General features: G+C 42.4%; 3 protein-coding genes across 11 annotated transcripts in view; 1 reads left to right on the top strand and 2 right to left on the bottom strand.

Moving 5' to 3' along the window:
• DNAI7 (dynein axonemal intermediate chain 7) overlaps nucleotides 1–10,123 on the bottom strand; it is a 69,087-nt gene extending 58,964 nt beyond the window's left edge. For 2 of the 5 annotated variants that reach the window (XM_058656057.1, XM_058656053.1), the window contains exons 1-4: nucleotides 10,041–10,123; nucleotides 6,459–6,476; nucleotides 4,130–4,214; nucleotides 2,357–2,448 (exon numbers count right to left, since the gene is read on the bottom strand). In XM_058656057.1, the coding sequence (XP_058512040.1) occupies nucleotides 2,357–2,448; nucleotides 4,130–4,214; nucleotides 6,459–6,476; nucleotides 10,041–10,043 (198 nt within the window). In that variant the 5' untranslated portion in view covers nucleotides 10,044–10,123. Of the gene's footprint in view, nucleotides 1–2,356; nucleotides 2,449–3,590; nucleotides 3,661–4,129; nucleotides 4,215–6,458; nucleotides 6,477–10,040 lie in introns of those variants that run through there. The other 3 variants (XM_058656054.1, XM_058656055.1, XM_058656056.1) reach the window with 3 other exon arrangements.
• Nucleotides 10,120–17,985, top strand: ETFRF1 (electron transfer flavoprotein regulatory factor 1). Of its 3 annotated transcripts, none has more exons than XM_058656059.1 (3): nucleotides 10,120–10,198; nucleotides 16,976–17,066; nucleotides 17,148–17,985. In XM_058656059.1, the coding sequence occupies exons 2-3, from the start codon at nucleotides 17,016–17,018 to the stop codon at nucleotides 17,367–17,369; spliced, it is 273 nt and encodes a 90-aa protein (XP_058512042.1). In that variant the 5' UTR covers nucleotides 10,120–10,198; nucleotides 16,976–17,015; the 3' UTR covers nucleotides 17,370–17,985. The 3 variants fall into 3 exon arrangements, with proteins under 3 accessions (XP_058512042.1, XP_058512041.1, XP_004592681.1); XM_058656058.1 differs by having other exon boundaries at nucleotides 10,162–10,285; XM_004592624.3 differs by having other exon boundaries at nucleotides 10,189–10,289.
• A 3,791-nt stretch (nucleotides 17,986–21,776) lies between these two features.
• The window catches only part of KRAS (KRAS proto-oncogene, GTPase), a 37,394-nt gene continuing 33,776 nt past the window's right edge, over nucleotides 21,777–25,394 (bottom strand). For all 3 annotated transcript variants that reach the window (XM_058655720.1, XM_004592626.3, XM_058655721.1), the window contains one exon: nucleotides 21,777–22,488. Coding sequence is in view for 1 of the 3 variants with exons in the window: in XM_058655721.1 (XP_058511704.1) it covers nucleotides 22,372–22,488 (117 nt within the window). In the remaining 2 variants the exon portion in view is untranslated. The remainder of the gene's footprint in view (nucleotides 22,489–25,394) is intronic.

The following is a 25,394-nucleotide window of genomic DNA, read 5'->3' as shown; positions in this document are numbered from 1 at the left end:
ACGGGTGCAGGGCCACCAGAACTTGGGCCACCTTCCACTGCGTCTCCAGGCGCACCAGCAGGAAGTCGGATCAAAGCGCAGCAGCCAGTACTGGAACGACTGGCCACAGGGCATGTTGCCACGCAAGCAGTGGCTTAACGTGTTGTACAACAATGACAGTCCAACACATCCTGAGAAGTCAACAATCAGTACCACAAACAGTTCAACTATCTGACTATTCTGGCACATCTTCTCTAAAAAATAATGAATATATTACTTCAGGATACAACCCAAAATATGTCTTTACCAATGATAAAATTCAAGCTTTCAGGTAAATTCAAGTTATGGAAAACATCTGTCTGCCATGATGAGTCTGACAGTTTCCCAATCCTAAAGAAATTTCCGATTTGATGAGAGGTCACATTGCTGTCTGTGGGTTTTCTGATGATCAGTAGTGAATTACATCAGCATCTGTGAGTGAACGATTTAGGAACCAAATTTTTCCAGACAAGCCATGCAAAATATTACAAAAATCATGCTTGGATACAGCATATCTTCAGAGTAAAGACAAGGCTAATGCTTTTAATATAACAAGCATTGGGGGTTTGACGCCATGGCGTAGTAGGCTGAGGTCCCATATGAGTACCAGTTCAGTCCTGGCTGCTGCAATCCAGCTCCCTGCGTATGACCTGTTAAGCTTTTGTATACTATCATAAAACATCCACAACCATCATCAATCATCAAGAGCCCTGATCCTGCCCACAGAACACCTTAATGGTAACACTGAAACAAATAATACAACACAGAAATGTTTGCGGTATTTAAAACTTGAGATTTACTGGGTTAAGGACTATCAAAATCTTCCCCTCTTCCTTTTTTTTTTAATCATCTGTGTATCTGTGTGAAGCCACATTTTCAGTATACATTTAAACAACACATTGCATTTCATGAAATACTGGAATTGATATGGAACTCAACTGTCTTAAGTCAAATAGTACGTAGATTTTAAAAACATAAGCTATCATTAATTTTCCTAATTTAAAAAGTCTTAAATGTTATTTTCTAGTGTTCATTGAAGTTTAGTTTTATCAATGTTTATTTAATGTCTTAGTGTTTTAAAATCTATCATTTTTAATTGCCTAACATGGTAAATACTGATAAATGTGACATAAGCAAAAATTCCTGAGGGTTTATTTTTTAAGACTTATTTATTTAAAAGGCTGGGTTACATAGAGAAAAGATCTTTCCAACTGCTGGTTCACTCCCATAATGCCTGCGACAGCCGGAGCTGGGCCAGGGGAAGCCAGTAACCTGGCATTCCATCCAGATCCCCCGTGTTGTGGAGGGGTCCAAGCACTTGGGCTATCTTCCACTACCTTCCTAGGCACCTGAACATGCAACAGGATCAGACGAAGAGCATCTGGGACCTAACTAGCTCTCACAGGGATCCTGGTGTTACAGATAACAGCTTAACTTGCTATTCTACAATCTCCGCCCATGACGTCTTCAGATTTTAATATTGTCATGATTTTTGTCCTGAGAACCAAACATTTTTGAGTCAATAATCTAAAACTCTGGTAAAAAAAAAAAAAAAAAAAAAAAAAAAACGGACTGGGATTATTTTACATTATTGGTTTTTGATCCCTATTACAGTGCCAATGAAATACATTCATTTGTGGTTCATGGATGCTAACAGCTACTCGCACAGGTTCTGAAGAACAACTGCTTAGGACTAAGTTCTGACTGTGTTACCTATTTGCTGCCTTAATCACCTGCGTTTCCATCTCCCTGTTGGGGATAGGCAGGATTACTGAGTTATAACGCTTCTCGAAGGACTAAAATATTACTGGTAAGCAAGGAATGAAAAGGACATTGGATGGCAGCCCATCTGATTAACTGAAGTCTTCAATGCTGAAGTGACCGTTGCAGACGCCCGTGGCCCCTATCAGAACACCCGGTGAGGGTCCTGGTCATTCAGCTTCCTGTTAATGTGCCCCCCGGGAGCAGACGGGTGATGGCTCAGGAACACTGGTCCCTGCTGCCCATGCCGGAGAGATCTAGCACCAGCTCTGGGCTCTGGGCTTCCGTCTGTCCCAGCTCTGGTACTAGTGGCCATTTGGGAAGTAAACCAGAAAAAGAACACTCTCTCTCTGCCTTCCAAATAAAATGAAAGTAAATACATTTTTTTTTTTTTTTAAGATTTATTTTATTTTCATTACAAAGTCAAATATACTGAGAGGAGGAGAGACAGAGAGGAAGTGGAGCTGCCGGGATTAGAACCAGCGGCCATATGGGATCAAGGCGAGGACCTTAGCCACTAGGCCACGCTGCCGAGCTCAGTAAATACATTTTTTTAAAGTGCATTATTAATGCTTACTTTTTCCTCAAGTCGACGCCATTTCTCCTTCTCAATTCGCTGTGCTTCAAGTCTTTCTTGTTCTTCTCTCTCATGTCTCAAACGGGCTTCCTCTAAAACACAGGCAGGAGAAATTCTCAATGGTCAAGGCACTACGTCTTCAAATATTAAAATTATCCCCCCATGCTTTGAAGCTGTAGTCCTGGTGGAATATGTTGCGGAAGTCATCAGCTTTGTAATGTGGTAGAAATGCGAGTTGGCCTGGTGCTGGGATACAGCGGGTAGAACTGCCCAGGGCACCCACATCCCATCTGGGCCCCGGTTCAAGTCCTGCCTGCTCCGAGAGGCCATGTGGGAGTGAACCAGTAGATGGAGGACATCTCTCCCTGTCTCTCCTCTCTCTGTGTCTCATCTTTCAAATAAATGAAAAATAAACAAGAGTGGTCACTTTTCCTTCCTGTAAAAATAAAAACAAAATATCAAGACATCCAAACTTTAACTAAAAAACAGTCCCATGGTACCATTTTTCCTCTCCAAAAAGCTTATTGTGATTCAAGAATGACTTTAATTAATAAAATATAACATCTCTGCCATGGCTAACTATAGGGAAGTCAAGTCTTCCAATGATTTCTGTAACCAGGCTCAATTATATCATTCGAGGCAGCTACCATACATTTAACCTAATGAAACATGAAGATAAATGTCCTGATATAGATCTTCTAATTGCTAATCACTAAAAAAGATTCATATGTGGCTACACATTTTTTAAAAATGGAATTTGAAAGAAAATTTTTCAAGAACCTAAACCTGAATCTAAAGATGTCCTTAATGTTATTAGCTAAAATCATATGGAATAAAATTCAGATTTTTAAAATCATTTTTTGCTACGTTTAGCCAATATTTTTATTAGTGCTTAATTGATTTTTTAAGATAAGCAGAATTGATATTGTAACTGGTAAATCAATTTTACTGAGTTGTACAAAATCAAGGTGCATATATTTCTTTTTTAAAAAGATTTGTTTATTTTGTTCAAAAGGCAGATCAGATTTACAGAGAGAAGGAAAGACCATCTACTCGTTCACTCCCCATATGGCCACAGTGGCCAGAGCTGAGCCGATCTGAAGCCAGGAGCCAGAATCTTTTCCTGGTTCTCCCATGTAAGTGCAGGGTCCCAAGGTTTTTGGCCCATCCTCTTGTGCTTTCCCAGGTCAGGAGCAGGGACCTGGATGGGAAGTGCAGCAGCCGGGACACAAACCAGCACTCTTATGGAATGCCTCACTTGACGGTGGAAGATGAGCCAACTGAGCCATCATGCCAATCCTGGTGTCTATTTCTTGCTAGTGTATATTTCTCATATTCCATGAGTTTGCACTTCAGCACTCTGCTGCACAACCAGCACCAATGGCCCTAATTACATCAGCAAATAAAAATGCTTCAAGATAGAATGGCCAGAATCATCAAGTAAAAACACTAGATGCTCAGCTGAATACAAATTTCGAATAAAGAACATTATAACCACATAGTGCATGGGGAGTATTATCCTAAATTAGCCATGGTTTGTCTGAAACCCATATTTATCTGGGTTCCTGTGTGTTTTATATGACAACCTTACTTCAAGGCATATCTAAATGGGATTGGTGTGTCCTAACAGATCTTTTTGGGTACCCTTGTGAACAATAGTTATGTGTTAGTTCTAAAATCAAAGAACTTGGGGGCAAAAAAAAATCACCTGGTTTCCAAAAATACCAATTTATGGTTAATAGTACCTGTTTACAAAGATAGTCTGTTCCTTACCCTCCTCTTTCAAACGTCTCTCCTCCTCCTCCTGCAGCTGCCTCAGTCGCTCAGCCTTGCCGACTTTCTTTTTCTTATTGCCAGCCTTAACAAAAGCCACAACACAGGAGGGGCGAATTAACATGTACCCACACCACTAAGAAACACAGCTCCTCAAACAGCAATTACAAAAAGCACTTCTGCTTCCACAAAACGAATCACTCATGCCTTCATTCAACAAAGGACACCGCCTCTTACTGCAGAGCCTTGACTCAGGCACTGAAAGCCAAAGCTCAAAGCAAATAATTAAACATGGACACAAAGTTGTTCAAGGGCAGGGGTGACTGTGGTAAGCATAGACAGTTTACTTAATCCCCTCATCCCTCATCTCCACATTTTCAAATTGTGCTATAAAAAAAAAAAAAAACCTTATCCCGTCTCATAAAGTAAAAAAGAATTTGAAAACTGTGCATCTACAAAAATGAAAAGCATTTTCAGGACTAACAGGCATACATAGTTATTTTGTAAGTCTATTGCAGGACGGAGAACCGGGATCAAGGAACAGGTGTATGGAGCAGATAATTTTTAAGGTTGCAGTGTTTAAGGAGATGAAACTGAGTGAGCTGTACATTGCTGTGGCTGCAGAGATGAGATGCCGTCACGTCCCTGCCTTCCAGGCTCTTGCATGTAGTTTAGATTCCTCTCCCTGCTTTTTTTTTTTTTTTAAAGATTTATTTATTTTATTGGAAAGGCAGATGTACAGAAAGGAGAAGAGACAGAGAGGAAGATCTTCCGTCCGATGATTCACTCCCCAAGTGACCATAATGGCCGGTGGCTGCACCAATCCGAAGCCAGGAGCCAGGAGCTCTTTCGGGTCTCCCACGTGGGTGCAGAGTCCCAGGGTTTTGGGTTGTCCTTGACTGCTTTCCCAGGCCACAAGCAGGGAGCTGGATGGGAAGTGGAGCAGCCGGGATTAGAACCGGCGCCCCTATGGGATCCCGGCGTGTTCAAGGCAAGGACATTGACCATTATACTATTATGCTGGGCCCTCTCTCCCTGCTTTGATGAGACCATACCAGACCCTTGGTAAAATCAGTGCACTGAACTGAGAAGTGGGGCAGCTGGTCCCAAAAGGTCCCTATCACCAGACTAATGAGGTTATGCATTACCCCTACAGATAACCTCTTAATGTACTGCCTTGTCTGAAGGGCTTCTTTTTCCAAGAACCCCAAGCAAAAAAGTACTACTGCCTACACACAGCCCCTAAACTGACTGGAAGTGCACAGGATAGGAACAAATTCAGGGCGCCCTGGGCATATTCCAAGAAGTAAGAAAGAACAGAAGAGAGACTAGAGCCCATACTAGAACCTGGAAGTTATTCTCAGAGAAATGGAAAATTCCAAAAAGTTTTTAAGAAGGGCTGTGACCATTAAGAATATAATTTGGGGGCCAGTATCATGGCGTTGTAAGTTAAGCCTCCACCTGTGGCACTGGCATCCCATATGGGCACTGGTTCAAGTCCCGATTGTGTCACTTCTGATCTAGCTTCTTGTTAATGGCCTGGGAAAGCAGAGGGAAGACAGTCCAAGCCCTTGGGCCCCTGTACTCATGTGGGAGACCCAACAGAAGCTCCTGACTCTGAACAAGCCCAGCTCCAGCCTCTGCAGCCACTTGGGGAGTGAACCAGCACCAGGACCATCTGTTTGTCTCTGCCTTCTCTAACTCAGCCTTTTAAGTAGATAAATAAACCTTAAAAAAAAAAGGAATACAATTTTGAAAAAAAAAATCAGATTTCTGAAAGCAAATAGCTTGGCAACTAATTTTTAATTTTCTTTTGAATTTTACTTTTGATGATGTTTACACAGTTGGTTAGGGTGGAAAGGGCCGAGGATGAGGGCAAAGCGGGTGAGATCACTCCTTCCACATTTCCCTTACCTTTTTCTATATCTGGGGAGACATGGGGAAAAGGTGTTGCAGACTAGACTGAATTAAGCATAGCACAAAAACAAAAGTATGAACTAACCCTCTTAGTCATATTAACTTAAGGTGCACTTTTAAGTAAAAAAAAAAAAAGATTCCTGGTTCATTTTTCCTAGATTGAATAAACATATCTAGACACAAGTAAAAACCAAAGGCTATCTTAAAGTCTTCCTAAATCTAGAAAATTCTTCGTCAAACTAGAAACAGGTCCTGTTACTGTAAAAAGCTATTCTTTCAATTGAATCAATGTCTATAAAAGTTCAGTAAAAACTGTAGCAACTATAATAAAATGAACTGGAAAAATATTTTTAAATCCTATCCATACAATATAAACGCTTAAAGCACTTTGGGAAAAATAATTTCTACATACCTTTTTTGCTTTGGCACCCTAGAAGTTGGAAGACAAAGTTATTGATAAGTTTTTTAGAAGAATTTAGATAATTTTTAAGGAAAATATGTCATCACTGCATAACATGTTAAAATGAACAGAAGCTGGGCAAAATGCACAGGAATGCTCTGTACTTCTCCAAGAATCTCACATTCTTCCAGGGCTGGTGTTTGTCACAGTCCTTTACCACGTCTCTTGGGATGTTTTTAGGGTTCGAATCCCTGCTCTGCTTCCAGTTCCGACTTCCTGCTACTGCCACCCCCCTAGTCCCTTGGAGGCTGTAGGTCATGGCTCACGGCTTGAGTCCCGCCACCCATTTGGCAGACCTGGGTGGATTTCCTGACTCACGGTTTGGCCCAGGCTCAGGTGCTGTGAGCATTTAGGGAGGGGAGGGAACCCGCAGAGAGAAAGCTTTGTCTCTGCCTTCTTCTATAAGTAGATTCTGTAGAATTTGCCATAACTATCAACGTGCATGTTTGCCAAAAAGCCCAGCATTAGACAGAATACTAGTCAAGAAAATACCAGCTGAAAGGGTTTCAAAGAACAATAAATAACCACTTATTCATACTCACGTCAACTTTACAAGTGTGGGAATAGTCTCACAAAGAAATACCTTTTCTATAAAATTAGTCTGATTCTTACTGGAGGGGAATTACGTAAAGCAAAGTATGACAAAACAACCATTCTGCCTCATCCATCATTTATTCTAGAAAGCAGAGAATTTAAATATAGGTGTATCATTGCACTTTTCTTCTTAAAATTTTCATTATACATTTTATTGGAAGCGCAGAGAGAGTGAAAGAGATTTCTCAACTGCAGACTCAACTTCAAAATGACCACAGGAATCGTTTCGGCCAGGCCAACGCCAGGAGCCAGGAGCTCAGTATAAGCCTTCAGCGTACATGTCAGGGGCCCCGCTGCTTGAGGCCTGACCTGCTGCCTCCCAGGCTCCCAGGCATGAATGCTGGATGTGTTACAGACACTGTAACACGCAGCGCAGGTGTAGCACGTGACAGCTCAACCACCGTATCAAATGCCGAGCCCCGTGAGTATTTCTCAATAGCATCACGTATAACTTCCTGATGGTGTCTACATGGTCATGAGATTTCTGGCGACGAACTGGGAGGAAATCATGTGACTATTAGATTACACGCTGTACATTTCTGAAAGCTACACGTGGGAAATACTGGATTAAACTAGATAACCATCACTGTGTCACTGTTACACTGCACAGCAGATGGCATCATCTTGAAAAGCAAGCATGGGTCACTAATTCATTCTGCAGATACTCTGTCACGATTTCTACACAAGGCACCCTGAAGTGTTGGAGATAAGAGGAATGGTACAAATTACTCTTTTACAAATAGGTTTCCTTCCATTTTCCATTAATACTCATCAACATACTTGCATTTTAAAATCAGTTGCAGAGTATGTAGGGAGTACGGCCCGACCTTCTCCAGTGCACATGCATTTTTGCAACTGAATTCATTCACTTATTTTATCTGCACAGCAGGCCGACAGAGGAGGAGAGACACAAAGGGGCATAAACCTTGCTTTGAAGGGGAACTCGGGGACTGGAACGTCCTTTGGGTCCACAGAACAGACATGGGGTCGTGGACGATTCTCCATGAGCTCAAAAGAGAAGTCTGTTTCCTTCCCACAATAGGAGTGTACTAACCAGTGGACAGGGAATTTCAGTAAGTAACCTAGCCCGGGGACTTCGCTTCTGCCTCAGTTCAACTGTGGTCTAGACATGGGCCCAAGATTTATGTCCTAGATTCTTACCTCCCACATAAAAATACACAGACACCACCAACATGGCCTACAAAGCGATAAGGCCTATTTAAAAGGTAGGGAATTCCCAGACATGCTCAGTCCATGCTGAAGGACAGAGTGGGCCAGGAAAGGAGAGGGGGAAGAGAGAGATACTTACTTTCCTTGGGCAGCTGCATCCGCGGAAAGAGAGAGCAGGCACTTACCACTTACCAGGCTTCTTATATGAGCTTGGAAAGGGGCGTGGTTACATGATCCCACCCCCAGGTCAAAGGTAACAGGAAGTACTTTCACGTGATTGACAGGCAGGCAAATGGGGTAACATGGGTCCGCGGTGTTTGTGGTTTCCTACTAAACTGGCTACCTACTATCCCCTATCAGTTCTAAGGTCTCCCGCAGCAGCAAGTCAGAGCACCCGTGTTTGGGGTATTGTTTTCACAGCCCCAACTTCATCTCTCTAATACTTTGAATATGAAGCAGGTGCAAGGCATTCCTCCCTCAGCAGCCGCGGGGCACACAGTCATACTAAGATGCACCTGGGCACCTGCTAGGCCTCACACGTCCCAGGTGTGCTCACTTCCAGGCCCGCACTGCCTGCCATCCAGGATGTGGAACAGGCTTAATTGCATCCCTCCAAAATTCAGACGCTAAGCCCTAACCTCTTGGCATCTCGGAATTGTATCTGACTGACAAGACCTCATTGCTGATCTACATAAAGCCGAGATCCTGCTGCAATGCAATAGCTCACAAATCCGCTAGGTCTGGTGGGTGTGCTCATTAAAAAAAAGGGGGGGGGGGGAACGGAGGATGGGAGGGAGAGAGGAAGGAAGGAAATTTTAGCAATGCTCTGACACTGCTGATGAAGACCGCTAATTATCTCAAGCACTAACTAGTGCAATTAATGTTCTTGATGCCATGGCAAGCATGTCTCAGACCCGCGGAAGAGCCCTAAGCACCAGCTCCCCACCTTATCGGCAGTTCTGAACTAGCTTAAGGCTTGTTTGCACACTGCCAGCAGTGCCCTCCCTCGCCATTCCAAACAAGCGGAAAGGCGCCGCTCTTTGCCGCGTCTCCCCTCACAGCACCCATCTCACTATTGCTAAATTTTAGAGACTTGCACTTTTTACAAAGCTACACTGTGTTATTCCTTTAATGTCTCCCACAGCGGGCTCATCATATTCATCTTTGTATCCTTGGCTGTGAGCACAGCATCAAGCAAAAGGAATGCACCATTTTTCCTTAATGAATTAGGTCATGCTCGAAGTAGTGACATTCTCCACTCTCCTTGGCTTTACCCTTCCAAGTGGTCTTGATCGAAATTGCATTCACTCAAGGAGAGATTCATAGTTCTGTGGTGGCCCATCTCTGGTGAAAAGAGAACAGTTGAGGAGGAATGAAGACAGGAGAGAGAGAAAAAGGAAGAAAACTCAGCTGTAGAATATTTCATTAATGCAGGCCGAAGACCCTGGATCACACAACAACAATTCATTTTGCCATAAAACAACTTTTCAAAGCAGAGTACCCGGCTTGGCCTTTTGCAAAGACAGGGGAGGCCCACCGCAACTGGTCACTAGGTGGGGGCCAAGGCTGACCACGTGAGAGGTGGGGACACTGCGCGGCAGCTTCGGCCGTCTCCCCGTGGGGACTCCAGGGGGGACAGGGATGTCCACCCCGGGGCATGAGTCTGTCCCTCAGCCCATCAGCCAGCTATAACAGCAGGGGCTCTCACGACACCCGTCCACTCCGGAGGCTCAGGTCCCTGGCCCGCTCTCCCTCGCCTTATCCGCTCACCATGAGGCGGAGAGCACCGCGTCCGCAGTGTCCACGGTGGGAGCTGGGTGGCGAGGACAGACGCTCCCGGGTCGTCGTGACGACAGGCCACGCCCACAGCGGTCTGCGCAGTCGCGCCGGGGCTCTTCCGGCTGGCGCTCCGCCCCTTGGGCTGACAGGTGCGTCCACGCCCTGCAGCAGGGCGGACGGACAGGCGGACCGAGGGCAAGTGGACGGAGGCCTTCTCGGCTGCGGAGAGCCGGACAGTGCGTGAGTGGCTCCGACGGGGGCAGGGCTCGCTGCCTTCCTGGTCTGTGTGTGTCGGGAGCTTGGACCCAGGGGCTGACGGCTCGGCCGGCTGCCCGAGCCCCATCGGGTTAGGCCAGAAGAGGCAGGGCCCCGGGTGTCCGTGTAGATAAGGAGGGAAAGCAGCCGGCTGTGAGGCCGGTGACCTTCGGACTGCTCGGGGTTCTGTGGACCCTGTGTACGAAGGTGTGTGCCCCCTGTTCCTAAGGGCAGCCCCAGCACCGATGGTGGAGGAAGCAGTTCCTGGACCAGATCTTGCCTCCAGAGGGAGCAAGGCGCCCACCGTGGGCCCGGGGTACCGACAGCGCAGCAGCCTGCAGCCTCCTCCGTGGTCCGGAGCTCCGCTGCGTTCTCTCCTCTCCGACCCTACCCTGCATGTAGCCGCAGGGAACCTGGGCCACGTTTCCGAGTGGCAGCGTTTCACAATGCTCTCTCCCTTCCGACGCCGTAACTTGACGGGCAGTGATCCCCAAAGGAGTCGTCTCTGGGCTAAAGGGCTACTAACTTGGGTAACAGGGCGCTGCACCAACAAGGCCATTGTTGGTTGGTACGGATGTATACAGACTCGTATGTATTTTTAAAAGCATGTATTTAGAGCCCAGTACGATGGCTTAGTGGCTAAATCCTTGCCTTACATTCACCGGGATCCCATATGGGTGCCGGTTTGTATGCTGGCTGCTCCACTTCCCATCCAGCTCCCTGCTTGTGGCCTGGGAAAGCAGTCGAGAATGACCCCAAAGTCTTGGGATCCTGCACCTGCGTTGGAGACCTGGAGGAAGTTCCTGGCTCCTGGCTCCAGCCATTGTGGCCACTTGGGGAGTGACTCAGTTGATGGAAGATCTTTCTATCTCCTTCTCCCTATAAATGTGCCTTACCTAAAAATAAATAAATATTTAAAAGAAAGGTGTATTCATTTGAAAGGCAGAATTACACTAAGGATACAGAACTTCCACTCACTGTTCACGAATGGCCACAAGCTGGGGCCAGGCTGGTCTGAAGCGAAGAGCCAGGAGCTTCTTCCAGGTCTCTCACATGGCTTGAGCCATCCTCTGCTGCTTTCCCAGGCACATTAACAGGGAGTCGGATTGGAAACGGAGCAGATGGGACATGAACCGGTATCCATACGGCAGGCCAGCACTGTAGGCAGCAGCGGCTTAGTCTGTTATGATGTAACGCTGGCCCCGGTATTTCATAATATAAAACTTGTCAACACAGACTAGGATTGGTGGGGATAAGGAGGTGTGAGAATAACCCCAAACTACCCAAAGATGCTGGACCTCCAGGAGAGAGGACTTTGTAATCAAACCGCCTGTCGGGGTGAAGGGATTGCTGCGGATGGGTCAGAACTAGCCAGTGTTCTAGGGGGCACGCTGTTACAAAAACTCCTACGAGGGAGCTTCATTTTCCTCCAGTACTCCTTGAACAGGTGGCATAAGCAAAAAGGCCAGTTCCTGTTCTCTACCTATGACAGGCATAGTTATCTGTCCCTTCTAAAAATATACTCCAGTTTCTTTTCAGCTCACTTGTATAACCTGGCTCTTAGGCCTAGGAGTAAGCGGTCTGCAGTGTTAGGGGAGAAGTCTTGGCCACTTACCTCTGATCACGCTCTCTGCATCTGCCGAGTGTGCTGGAAGAGCTTGAGTGGAGATTCCTAAAGTTAAGTTTATTTGGGGCAGTTTGAGTCGTCTCACTAAACCACAACGTGAGGTCATGTGGATGCAGTGTTTTCACCACTTTCCTGTTTGTTATCATCTGAAGTTAGTGGGAAGGTGGGGATGCAGAACTTCCGGCACCAGGACCACTAGTTGTCCTTTAATCCAGCACTGGAGCTGGTTTTTAGTCCAGAGTCACTGGTTAAAAACAACAAAGAAAAAACAGAGGGAAGTTGCACCTGGCTATAACCTCCTGCACAAATCCAAACTTTCACAATAACTGGGGACCTCTCTCAGCCTCTAACTCGCCTAGCTCCTGACTTAGCGCATCACCGCTGCCACTTCAGGCAAGGTTAAGGAACAGCCCTGGGTCCCCGCTGCTGTTCTTCTCTAAAACACAGACAATCCTTAACATACATGAGACATACACATATCACAAGCTGAAAGTACAACTGTACATCACAGATACACCCAACACTGACCACCAGTTTAGCCCAACGTATCTTAAACTTGTGCACAACCCTTATCATATTTCTCAAGCGTAAAGCCACAGAACACAAGCCCTCCTATATAATAAAGTGCTGACTATCTGAAAAGGGGGGGCCTTTATTAATGTAGAAGCAGTGTCACTTTCTATGTGATCTTTTTGCACTAGTACGGAGTCAGAAAAGCATATTTATGAACTCCAGCAAGAAAAGGTCATCACGTAGCTACTATACTGGCAACATTTGCCCTTTGGGTGTAAGCATTATGACAAAACTCCATGGTTTCAAAAAAAATTTTTCAGCCAAATAAACTTACCCATGTATTCTATAAACTTTTTTTTCCCTTAAGTATTCTAGTATTTTTTTTTTTTTTAATGTGAAATGAGTGCCTCCCTCCAGGCCTTCCCCAGAGCACACAGGTTTTGCCTAGCTGCTCCCTGGGCTGAGTACAGGCTGGCCTGCTTCCGCACCCACTGACCTCTCCAGCTTGTGGCTCTCAGTGCCTTCCAGCTGTATGCTTAGTGTTGACAGCATGTCCAGTCCATTCCCTTTCAAACTTTGCCTAGGTGTAACTGACATAAACTGCACTTAAAAGTACAATTTGATAAATCTGAGATGTCTGGGGCTGCTGGGGTAGCATGTCAGACTAACCCTCCGTTGTGGTACTGGTGTCTCATACGGGTGCTGGTTCGAGTCCCAGCAGCTCCACTTCCTCTCCAGTTCCCTGCTAATGGCCTGGGAAGACAGCAGAGGGTGGTCAAGTACTTGGGCCACATAGGAGATTCAGAGCAAGGTTCAGCTCAAGCCACTGTGGCTGTTTGTGGAGTGAGCCAGCAGCTGGAAGATTCTCCCTCATCTCCCTAACTCCGCCTGTCAATAACAGATCTTAAAAAAAAAAAAAAAAAAAGACACGCACACACTGAGGAAGTCATCACTAAAGTAAAGATGACCAACAGTCATCACCGCTGAGGAGGCCTCCAGCATCGCCGACCCCTTCCTGCTTTCCAAGGCCACTCAAGTATTTCAGCATGTGTAACATCTCTGTAGCAGAATCCAGCTCCAATGGGTGACATCTGAGTGCTGCAAAGCAACTGTCTAGGTACCAACTTCTGATCTTACTAGTACCCTGGTTAAAGCCGCATAAGATTTGAATGGTCGGCTCCAAACATGAAATCTCCCCAGAACCTGTCATTTTAATGTATTTTTTTACAAGATGAAATATTTTCTCTAGTAGATAACATTATGCAACTGCGAAAACGCCTATTTTGTTTCCCGAATAAACAAGAACAGAATACTAAACAACAAACATTTATAGCAACAAGTTTTCTTGCACATTTGATGCAATTAGAGACTTAACAGAATGCTTGGAACAAAAAAATCTTCAGAAAGCTGACTGAAACAGAATATAGAGCGACAGAAAGGAAAACAGGGCATGTTGGAAAATATGGCTACATTTTTTTTTTAGCCAAACAAATGTCTACACACACAACTGTGTAGCACAATATATGAACATAAGCTCACATCAAGATTTCACCCAAAATTTCAAAATTTCCACAAAGAAGATTCTGCTAGTGTCTGGAAAAAGGCAGAAAATACAAAAGATCACCTATCGGGATTGCTCTGCAGTTCTTAACCGCAGATAGCAAAACCTTCCAGAAGAGCCACTACTTGGAAAAGCTCAAGGAAATGTTCTTCCTGCTCGGTGTCTACACCAGCCAGTCAGCCAGCTCCAAGCCACTTTTGGACATCCAGAAGTTCACTTACTTTCATGTAGTATTTTCTTTTCTTTATTTTTATTGCACATCAGATATACAGAGAGGAGGAGAGACAAAGAGGAAGATCTTCCGTCCGTTGATTCACTCCCCAAGCAGCTGCAATGGCAGGTTGCAGGAACCGGGAGCTTCTTCTGGGTCTCCCACTTGGGTGAGGGTCGCAAGGCATTAGGCTGACCTTGACTGCTTTCCCAGGTCACAAACAGGGAGCTGGATGGGAAGCAGGGCCGCCGGGATTAGAACCAGCACCCATATGGGATACATGCATTCAAGGTGAGGACTTTAGCCGCTAGGCTACCACACTGGGCCCTCGTGTAGTATTTTTCAAGAGGCTACAGAACTATGGTTTACCAAAAGGAAGCCAGAAAACAGAACCACTTCAAACATAACAGAACTGCTAATGCAGGAGTCAAAAGGCATTTCTGGGAGAAGCGTACAGCAGGATCCCACCATGAAAGCTGAACCCCTGGACATGGAGGGCAACTACCACCTGCAATATCCGAGTAGTGAACAGGACTCACACTGCTGGCTGTCACCAGCCGGATCCCTGCTGCCAAGGTCCCGCCTTGTTCACCTCCCCACAGTGTGCCTGGGCACACCTGGGACCAGTCTTGATCAGTCCTTTCTTTGTCCTGACCATGTGGTGATGAAATGCCTTCTTCCCTGACATGCAAGCAGGCTGGGACCTGCAGAGGGCACCCACTTGCTACCCTTGTGTTTCAACCTGTTCCTGCAAGCTAAACTGGGCTCTGGTGAGTGTACAGCAGCAACTAGCCTTCTCCTAGCCTCTCTTCTTGTATACACTGGCCAGAAATCAACTATCTGTCGCAATTCCCTCTGGACACTGCAGTTGAGTTCTCCAGGGGAGCCTACTTCTAACCCACAGAGAAGGAAAGCAGCCGGGACTGTTCAGCTCACAGCAAGCTGGCTGTCCCTTTCCTTAGGCTCGTGCTTGCTGCTGTCAGAACTAAATGTATCATTCAGAACACAGCTCGTGGGTGGGAAAGCCACAGAGCAGGTCACTAGGGAGTCAGTGGCCATCGTGGTAGCGATGGGGAAGGAGCAGCAGCTGGAGAGGACACAGCAGCTTCCGAGACTTTTTCTATTTCTTAAATGATGGGTACTCAGACGTGTATGTTTGACATATTTCAAGCACTATTTTTCTTATGTATTGTAAAGATCATAAAAACTTTAAAATGAAGCATATGAACAGCATTGATATATTCTATTTTTTCAAATTATGAGAGACTTTGCCCAAATGCCCCCAAAGATGTGGGGTTTAGGAAGCTGCAGGGAAGTCAAAATTGAGAATCTACATTTTTTTTTCCTGTAGGGCGCTCAGCCAAAATTAGCAGCAATGACGGGAAGAACATTATTCAGCATCACTATTTTTCATTGATATGATGCTATAATTTTCAGCTACAACTTCTGCTACTTAACTGTAAAATAACCATTAAAACAGACTGAAAAGGCCACAATGTACATTACTTCCAGGTCGTCCTTCAGAATAATTCAGTCCAAAAGCCACCAGGTGAGGTCAAGCAAGACAGAAACTTGGGAAAGGGGGAGGAGATGAAAGGTTGGCAAGATGGTAGCCCTGCCAGGGGTAATTGGGGCCAAGTGGCATGAAGGTGGGGCTGGGTATAGCAGCAGGCGAGCACCAGGGAGGAGCGAGTGGGCACACAAGTGGGAAACTCAGGTAGCAGGAAGGGTAGAATTTGGAGAGGTGGTGATAAAGGTGGTTTAGTACTAGGCAGCAGGGCCGCGTGGTGACCCCGACAGGAATCTGACCACACAGGAAAAGGTGATGATGAATAACTGCTGATGATGGAATCAGAGTCCTCGGTAGTGGACAAAAGTGTCAACACTATGAGCAGAGAGGAGATTAAAATAAACCCCATGTACTTGGAACGCATTAGGTGTTAGATTATAGACTGCCAGGTGGCCATCCGTCTCTACCTGTACATATGTGTACAGCACTGTCTACTTTGCGAACCTGGGAACAGTGGCCATGCAAAGTTAATAAGCATTTCTGGTGCCCAGATCTTGGCTTCTAAAATATTCCATCCAGATTGTAGTTTCTAAGCACAGCATCAAGAATTTTAGGATTTAATTCCAAATAATCATGCAAAGTAGTAGAAATGATCTTCTAGGTTTGAGCTGTCAAGGTGTCTTCAGCAGCCTTTTCCCATCAACTGCATCAGCAAGTCTGACCCAACGCCCCAGGATGCTGCTGCCCAAGACTGCTCACTGGCCCCTGGCCGTCTACTCGCCGCCCATCTGCCTGCACCCACTGCCTGACTGAGACTGTCTGTGTAGTTTTTTGCCGCTTCTTGAATGGCTTCCAGACTTGCCCAGGCCTCTTTCCAACACCGTCTAAACAGATCTGGCCTTCCCCTGATAAGCCAGCAGGCTCAGTAAGACCAGGTAACTTACAAAATGAGGCAGCTGGCAGTAACAGGGTCAGATTGATTGATCTGTGGTACACAAGGAGATGAACTGAGAATGCACTTTCCAATCTCGAATCCTTCATAGGATCTGTTAGAATTCCTAACTCTGCATTTCTGTCTCCCTTAGAAGTCAGTTCTCCAAGAACAGAACTCACTCCCAGCTGTATCCCGGCATCTGAGACACATAAGCACTCTACAAACATTGAAAGTAGAAGAAATTGCCACTTCCTCATATGCTTTTTTATTTAATTTTTAACTACAAAGCAGTTGAGAACAATGTATCTTCCTTAGGTATGTGGTATATGAAGAAAGTGGAATGTTCCCAGGATAAATGAACATGGCCAATTCCCTCAGAGGAGAAGTACTGAATCTTTACAAAAATGTAAGTAGTAATTACGCTGCCCATTTTACAAATCCTATGAGACATGAATCATTTAGACATACATAATTTCTTTTTTTCAAGCTGCTGTATCTTGGACGAGACTATCCAAAAGGAGCAGACTATTTTAAAAGGCGTTTGAAGAATGTTTTCCTTAAAAACAAGGATGTGAACGACCCAGAGAAGATCAGAGAACTTATTGCACGGGGCGAATTTGTAATGAAAGAACTGGAAGCCTTATACTTCCTTAGGAAATACAGAGCTATGAAACAACGCTATTATTCAGATACCGACAAAACTAACTGACGATTGCTATCAGAGTTGGCTAAAAGTGTAAAACAGTTCTGACTTAAGATAGTCACCTACAGGTTGTATTAAAAAAATGCCACCCTATTGTAGCTGCATTTCAATTTCCATTCAAACCAAAACCTTGATAATCAAGTTTATCCAATTTTTATTCTAAAATAGTAGTTAATAGTGCTACCAATTATAAGTTAATGAATATCCAATTTTGAAAGAACATATAATACACTTTAATGTGACTTAAGATTTTAGCCAGCTATTCTGCCCATTTCCCCATTTTACTGACAAGATACTGCTTTTTAATGTATACTTCCTAGGTAAAATAACTTCTTTTTCATTTACTCCTAATTTTATTGACCCATTTTCATAAATTAACAATATTAAGTTCATGCTGAAGATCTAAATGTAGTTATAGAAATAATAGGATGTACAGAGTGAGGCTATTTCTGACCCTCCAACTGTTGGTGACTGGTATTAGAGACACAGGTACTCAGTGAACTCCATAATAAACTCTGCTGCTGGTCCCTTGGGGTCTAAAACCAAACCACCAAGGTGTGCCTCCAGCAGTAAGTGCCGTCCCCTTGTGCCGTCATCTGCTTCTCAACCAGTGAACACGCAGTGGGTCTATACCCAACACAGGTTTACACCTGCACACTTAAACCTTTACATAATGTTCACAACAACTTTTATAATAAAGGATATTTTTGCTAACTTACAACCTGGTGTACTATAGTGCCTGTGGTTTGTAAAGTATTCCATTAGCGATTGTGAAGCAAATGTCTCAAATTTCCATCAAGAAATACACACTCTCATAGTCACCATAACTATTTTTATTACATTACAATAATTAGGAGCAGTACAGTTCAGGACAAAAATATTACAAATTTCAGATCACTTCACAGCACATACTCCTATAAACATTTAAAAGTTAATTTTAATTAAAAGAGTGGTCATTTTAAAATTTAATGTTTGATATGACCAACATTCCTAGGTCAGCGCAACCAAAGGATGGAAAACGACTGGATCACACTGCATATGTCCCACAAAAAAAAAGCACAATGTACAAAATGTGCATGTTTCAGTTTACACTATACAAAAATAGTTAAAATACATTCCAGGTAAACATGTTACATTAAGAAATAGTACTAGTAAGAAATTGGCACGCAAAGGAAAAATGCAAAAGTATTTTCAACATGAAAACACAAGACAGTGGACCTGGAAACTCCTGGATGAACATCACATAACCCGGTCAGCTCTGGGGTGGTGGGCCCTCTGGGATCGCCGTTTCTGTAGGTTGGAGCTTTTGGTTTTTATAAAGTCCTTCTACATTGCCTATCATCATCCCAAACAGGTACTTCAAACTATTTAACTAAAACACAAACCTTAATCTAGTTATGATTATGCCTTAAAAACTAGCATGAATATATCTTCTAAGAAATAATATCCACTTTCTGACAGATTTACAGTTACCAGCTGTTTATTATCCAGTTTCTCAATGCAGAATTCATGCTACCCAATAGTAACCAGAAAGTTACTAAAATAAATTCCGTTTGATTTTAAGAAACACTGCAAAGTAATGACCAAGAAATTATTATATGACAAAATGGGAATGATTTCAGACAGTTCTTATTGTCTCAAAAAAAAAAAAAAAAAAATCCTTAGGTATACATGTTTTCTTTTGGGGGGAAAAATGGTTACCAGGAAAAAAAAAGAAAAAGTCAATCAATGGAATACAAATGAGATGAACTTGTGCAAACGATAACTTAAACATGCCTTACAAAGTTTCTACACATGAATATTTTAGGACAAAATTGTGCACTCGTGGCAAAGGTTTTAACAACTCAAGAGTTAGAGTCTAAATTCCTATGCAGTGTGACTCAGTTAACACAGAGCTTAGAGTCCCTAATGGGGACTATTCCACCCAAATTACGCTACATGTCAGCTAAGTTCCTCCACAAACATATTAATACTAAGACTATGTAATTTAGCACTTTTTCCAACAAGGATTTTATCTTTAAAGCTATTATAATTAAGTAACATTTACATTAATTCCTAGAATTTTCACCCCCTCTGAAATCTTTAAGAAAACCTTTGTTAAGCTATTCAAAATTTACCTAACAAAAGATTATTACCACTACCTTAAAAAAATGTGCCCAGCTATATCAAACTCAGGAGTTTTCAATTTACTGCCCCCTCTGTCATGCCCTACAGTTGCTAAGTGTGGTCATGTGTCTGTAGAAATAAGAGGTACTTGTTCAGTCACAGAACTCTGCCTAGACAATACTCCCAAATTCTGTACTTCAGCATTGCACTTCAGAAATCGTATTTTTATACAAAAGTTTGCTTTTCTGTGAGCTGGCCAGATAAAACTTTTAGAAGTCAATCTTTAATTTTAAAAAGTCTATTTTAACTACAAAGAGAAAGTTAGAATATTACTTTTGAATTTTAATATTAGTATGACAGAATGTAATACTATAATTGTCTCAATAAAATCAGTTATGCCAAATAAAAATCAACAAAGTTTACCCTTTGGAACAATGTAAAGTGATCTATACATAAAGTAACTTGATCAGTCACAATGGAATCATAGCAAAACAATTATTTTAGAACTGGGAGAAGCCCTCTCTGAGGAGCGGAGCTCCACACTGGTTACCTCCGGGTCCTGTGCGGGTCCTGTGCGGGCCGGTGCGGCGCCTGTTGGAGCACGGTAGCAAGGCTGAGCAGTGGAGAGGATGTCCCTCCTAGGCAGAAGCTTACACCTCATCACTGTTGTCTGTACACTAGCTGCCATCGGAGAGATACTCACTGTATTCGCAGAATAAATGAATTCTCATAAACAGCAATGTGAATTAAATTCCACAGTACTTTTCATTGTAATGGAATGTACCACTGGCAGCAGGGCTCGCCCTGGCTGCAGACTGCAGCACTACCTTTATTAAGTTCTCCTTCCACTGGGCAGCACTGTCTGTTCAGACGCTGGTTTGGAAATTCCTCCTTACTGGGCTACAAAGAGATGATGGTCAAGGCTCTTGATTAAATTGCTACAGGTATCACCCACCTCGCAGGTCACATTCCATCACTGTATCTGTCAGATTAGTTACAGCCCTGAGGAAATAAGATGTGGGGCATTCTGAACGTGACCTACTGGGAAAACGTCATGGAGACATCCATAGCAGCAACAACACAGGGAATCAGGAGAACGGGAAGGATTACAAGAAAGCTGCATCATGTCATGGTCTTGTGGAAGGGCGGGCAGGCACAACGGCATGGCAGGGGAGGCCTGAAACCGGAGGATGGCTACTCAATATAAACTTCACCCTGTGCACAATTTTGCCCAAGATTGGCAATGAAGATGGTAACACCGGTAAAAACAAGCTGGAGATTGTGCAAAGCTGGACAAACAGGTGTAGGCTTTTGTAAGCTGAACGTAAACCACACGGCTGTGGAGTTACGGGGAGCTTTGAGATGACTTCTTTTAACATGAAGACATGGACAACAAGTGATTAGTTCAAAATCCGGACTTAGGGAGCACACCTAACCCCCGAGGCCTCTTCCTCCTAGGCTGCTGTTCATCTCCCTGGGCCAGCTCACCTCAAACACTTTCAATAACACTTTAGATGCATTGCAAGGACTTTTCAGTAATGCTTATACATCTGTTCCTTTAGTATTAGCTATTCAAAATTTGCATCAAGCATGGAAAGTGCTCATGATGCACTACTTTAACCAGCATTAAAAGAATTAACCAAACTAGACATTTCTGAAACTTTTGCTTCAATGTTTAAAAAAGTGTTGACACATCCAACCTCAAAATTTGAACTTTCAAGTTAATACTTAAAAATAATTTCTTAAAAAGTTTACAAAAAAGAAACGATGCTTTTGATTCGTCCATGGAACCACCACAAGCTGCAAATGCCTCCTGCGGAGCTGAGCCATCCAGACACCCTCCTGGCCCCTTGGTGAGCCACCGGCACCGAGCAGCCCTGGATCACTGCAGTGGGCCACTCGGTGCTCTGGAGGCCTGCGTGACACCTCCAGGTTCACACAGGGCCTGGCCTTCCAACCTGAGTCCCGTCACCACCCACTTAGCCATAAAGAACCCTAGTAATCACTTCCAAAGACTAGTAAGTCCAAGAAAAGACACAAATTTATGCTGACAAAGAGTAATCTGACCCACGGAGATTATATTTAATTCCTATGAGAATTTTTTACACATTTTAAAAGTTTTCCCACTATTATAAAACTTTAATAGCATGTAAATACAGCCCCTAATTAGTTACTATAATCCCCATTTCATACTTGGCTTGCCTTAATAGGAAAAGCCATTAGGAATCTGAATAATTTACCTAATGTCGATAGTCAATGGCCTTAATTATTTCCATTGTCTTGTAATTTTTTTTTCCCCTTTTTATAAAAAAAAATATAGTATTTGGAGGAGAGACCATGACTAGCAGTGGGAAAGGAAACTTTTGCTAGCAGTGTCACTTCCCACGTGTGAGGATGGCAAACGGGGGGACGTGACGCTCAGAAGACAAATCAGTACAAAGTCCAGACATGCATGTTCCCTCAGCGTCTCAGGAAAATGGCCAAAACTCTAAACTCAAGTTAGTCACTAATTAATCCATGTATGTGACTAGATAAAACATAAAACAGAGATGACTTAAAAGCTTCTTTAGGTTGTTTCACACCGATGTTCACAACTGATAAGGAGACAGGAAGGGATGAGCGGCATGCACCACAAAGCCGGGGACGGCACACGGCCCCGCAATTCAGCTTTTGTTTCACAGGCATTGCTAGTTCATAAACTAAAATCAGGGAATACTGGCACTTAGAGGGAAAAAAAGTTTCCACTGTCATTTAAAAATAAGCATTTAGGATAAAAGCTAACAGTTTGCATGGAGCAGAAAAAAATTAAGTAATGCTAAAACAAATGCTAATAATTTAGTGTAATGTACAAAAATTACCACTTTTACTTAAGTATGCCTTAAGAAAAAAGTACAAATTTTATTTACATAATTATACACTTTGTCTTTGACTTCTTTTTCTTCTTTTTACCATCTTTGCTCATCTTTTCTTTATGTTTTCGAATTTCTCGCACTAATGTATAGAAGGCATCGTCAACACCCTGAAACACAGAAGTGTTACAATGTGACTCTGGCTGTATGACCAATCTGAATACACAGAAGTGTTACAATGTGACTCTGGCTGTATGACCAATCTGAATACACAGAAGTGTTACAATGTGACTCTGGCTGTATGACCAATCTGAATACACAGAAGTGTTACAATGTGACTCTGGCTGTATGACCAATCTGAATACACAGAAGTGTTACAATGTGACTCTGGCTGTATGACCAATCTGAATACACAGAAGTGTTACAATGTGACTCTGGCTGTATGACCAATCTGAATACACAGAAGTGTTACAATGTGACTCTGGCTGTATGACCAATCTGAATACACAGAAGTGTTACAATGTGACTCTGGCTGTATGACCAATCTGAATACACAGAAGTGTTACAATGTGACTCTGGCTGTATGACCAATCTGAATATACAGAAGTGTTACAATGTGACTCTGGCTGTATGACCAATCTGAATATACAGATAACAGATCTCACTCACAAGACTCATAATAGACACTTTATGCTTCTCAAAGGGCAACTGAATTCACATTTCACATATTAGATTTTTGGGATTCTTCAAAGGATATTTTGACAACATTATAAACAAAATCAGGCAAGGATAATCAATATACAGAATTCCATATAAAAAATGACTTTTTCCCAGGAGCATTTCCCACTAACTCTTCCCACAGTGGCTAACTTCAGTTAGCTGTGTAGATGTATGTGTGGTATATGCATACACTTGTTTCTCAATTTCTAGACTTTAAATGTAAGTCATGCAACTATAAATTTTTTCCATGTGTGTATTCAAAGTAACAGTATTTCGAGTCCTGATTTTATAGCTATGTAAATCAATTAGATTTAAGTAACTTACTAAGGAATAACCAGTGTCTGAACCTACCATTGTAGCTTTCTAATTATATTGATCAGTTTTTAATTCAGATACTTATCACTAAGAAAGGAGTTTAAAAGTGATCCCAAAATGTTACTACTACTTTGAAAAAATCAAGAACTTCTAATTTGTAGAGATGCAAGCTAAAACATTTGAATGGTATAGTTTAATTTTGGAAAGATCTTCTCATTGCTACCTTGGCTTCTGTTTAATGGAATAGAGATTCAGAAGTTTGCCAGACAAAGCCAAACATTCCATCTTAAAAGAGTTTTCCACCTTTGGCCCCTGAGGTCTACATTTGCTGGTATTCAAAACAAGCTTTCTAAATCAGTTACAGCTAGTGATGTTTAATTCAGGGTAATTTAAAATAACAAATCTGAAAATGAAACGGAACATATCTTAACACTGCAATATTTATTTTAGGCAAAATAAATAAAAACAAAACTAGCAAGGCGAAGAAAAATAACATCCTCTCTGTATTCAACTAATAAATGAAAACTAACTAGCTGAAGTCTCATTTCCAAACCTAGACACTAGGGGGAGTCTCAGGAACAAATTAGCAACAAACCAAACTGTTAAATCAGGACATTTTTTGAACAGTGAATACCGAGTTGATACCATTACAACTGAATATTCTAAATTATACAAATGTTATATGTATGTCATACACACTGTAACATATGTATAAATATATCTGTTAAAGTCTGTTGAAAATAATTTTTAAATGTGATATGATCATTCCTTTAGTAAGATCTTCAACAATTATCTGTCAAAATAATAACAAAATTAATCCAGGACATTTTCCTTCAAATTACATTAAACTGATTTCCACATCCTTTCTGCAACTTAGGAACGGCATGACTAGCATTGACAAGTCACAAGACTGGGACTGGAAGCCTTGGTCCTCATTTAGACAGTCAATAATGTTAGAGAATATTAAAAAACAAAATATTAGACAATAAAAGTCCTGAATAAAGTCCCCAAAATGCCTTCATTCATATTTCCCTGATTCTGATATCATTACTGATACAATACAAACATATGCTTTTATTTCTTTCAAAGGAGAAAAAGTGTTAAGTTATTTACATGGTAATTTTTTCATGGCTTATTTATCTGTTGATTTTTCCCTTATATGCTTCCTCAGTACATATAAAGAAGGAAAATTCCAATAATACAACGATTATTGGATATACCACAAATATTTAACAAATCTGAATTATAAACCCTTACAGTGGAGTGGAGTCTTCAAAGAGGAAGTAATGCAACTCTTCTCTTCATTAAAAAAATAAAATTCCCTTTGATCACATATCCTTACAGAGTGAACCGCTTCAACCACTACTACAAGGGAAAAATCCAAATTATACTAAAATTAGGAAAGAAAAAAAGAAAGAAAACCCTGGAGATGGGCAGAGAAACTAGATACATTCAAAGGTAAGAACAGAATCAAGTATTTAAAAGAAAATGAGACAAGATTTTCTAAGATTTCTTAGGCACATGTTGTACTACATTCTCCATGATTTTCCTAAAATGAAATCATTTCAGTGATAGAAAAAGTCACAATCTAAACAGTAGCGAATTATTCATGTCCAAACATACATGTAATAGAAAGCAGTGTCCCAGAAATCATTGTTTAAACCTGTAATTTTCACAGCTAAGACAAACTTCTCTGTGTACATTTGTCATTTCTACAGAATATTTTTATTTAACTTTAAACTGTTAAGTATTACCACATATACTTTTCATATTAATGGTACTGGTGCCCACCAAAATTACAAAGATTCAGTGGGACAATTATTTTACATTCATTACAGTTGCTGTGAAAATGTTTTTTGGAGAACTTTAAAATTTTTACACATATTTACATATTTTGTTACATAAAATTTTTACTTTATTCTAAACAATTCAACTAAATATGCATCTAATAATGAGAAAACAGGAAATAGAAAAAATTGAAACCACCCCTCACATGTGGTCATGGTACTATTAATTAAAAAGTTAACTTTTCAGGGTGGGC

This window comes from Ochotona princeps, chromosome 27, assembly GCF_030435755.1.
Source record: "Ochotona princeps isolate mOchPri1 chromosome 27, mOchPri1.hap1, whole genome shotgun sequence".
In the NCBI taxonomy this organism is placed as follows: Eukaryota; Metazoa; Chordata; class Mammalia; order Lagomorpha; family Ochotonidae; genus Ochotona; species Ochotona princeps.
The sequence above is the reverse complement of the archived record's forward strand: the minus strand, read 5'-3'. Positions and strand labels throughout refer to the sequence as shown.

Coding starts and splice junctions, on each gene's coding strand:
- ETFRF1 (XM_058656059.1), top strand. CDS start 17,016: ATGAACATGGCCAATTCCCTCAGAGGAGAAGTACTGAATCTTTACAAA. Junction 17,067..17,147: donor TACTGAATCTTTACAAAAAT/GTAAGTAGTAAT, acceptor CTTTTTTTCAAG/CTGCTGTATCTTGGACGAGA.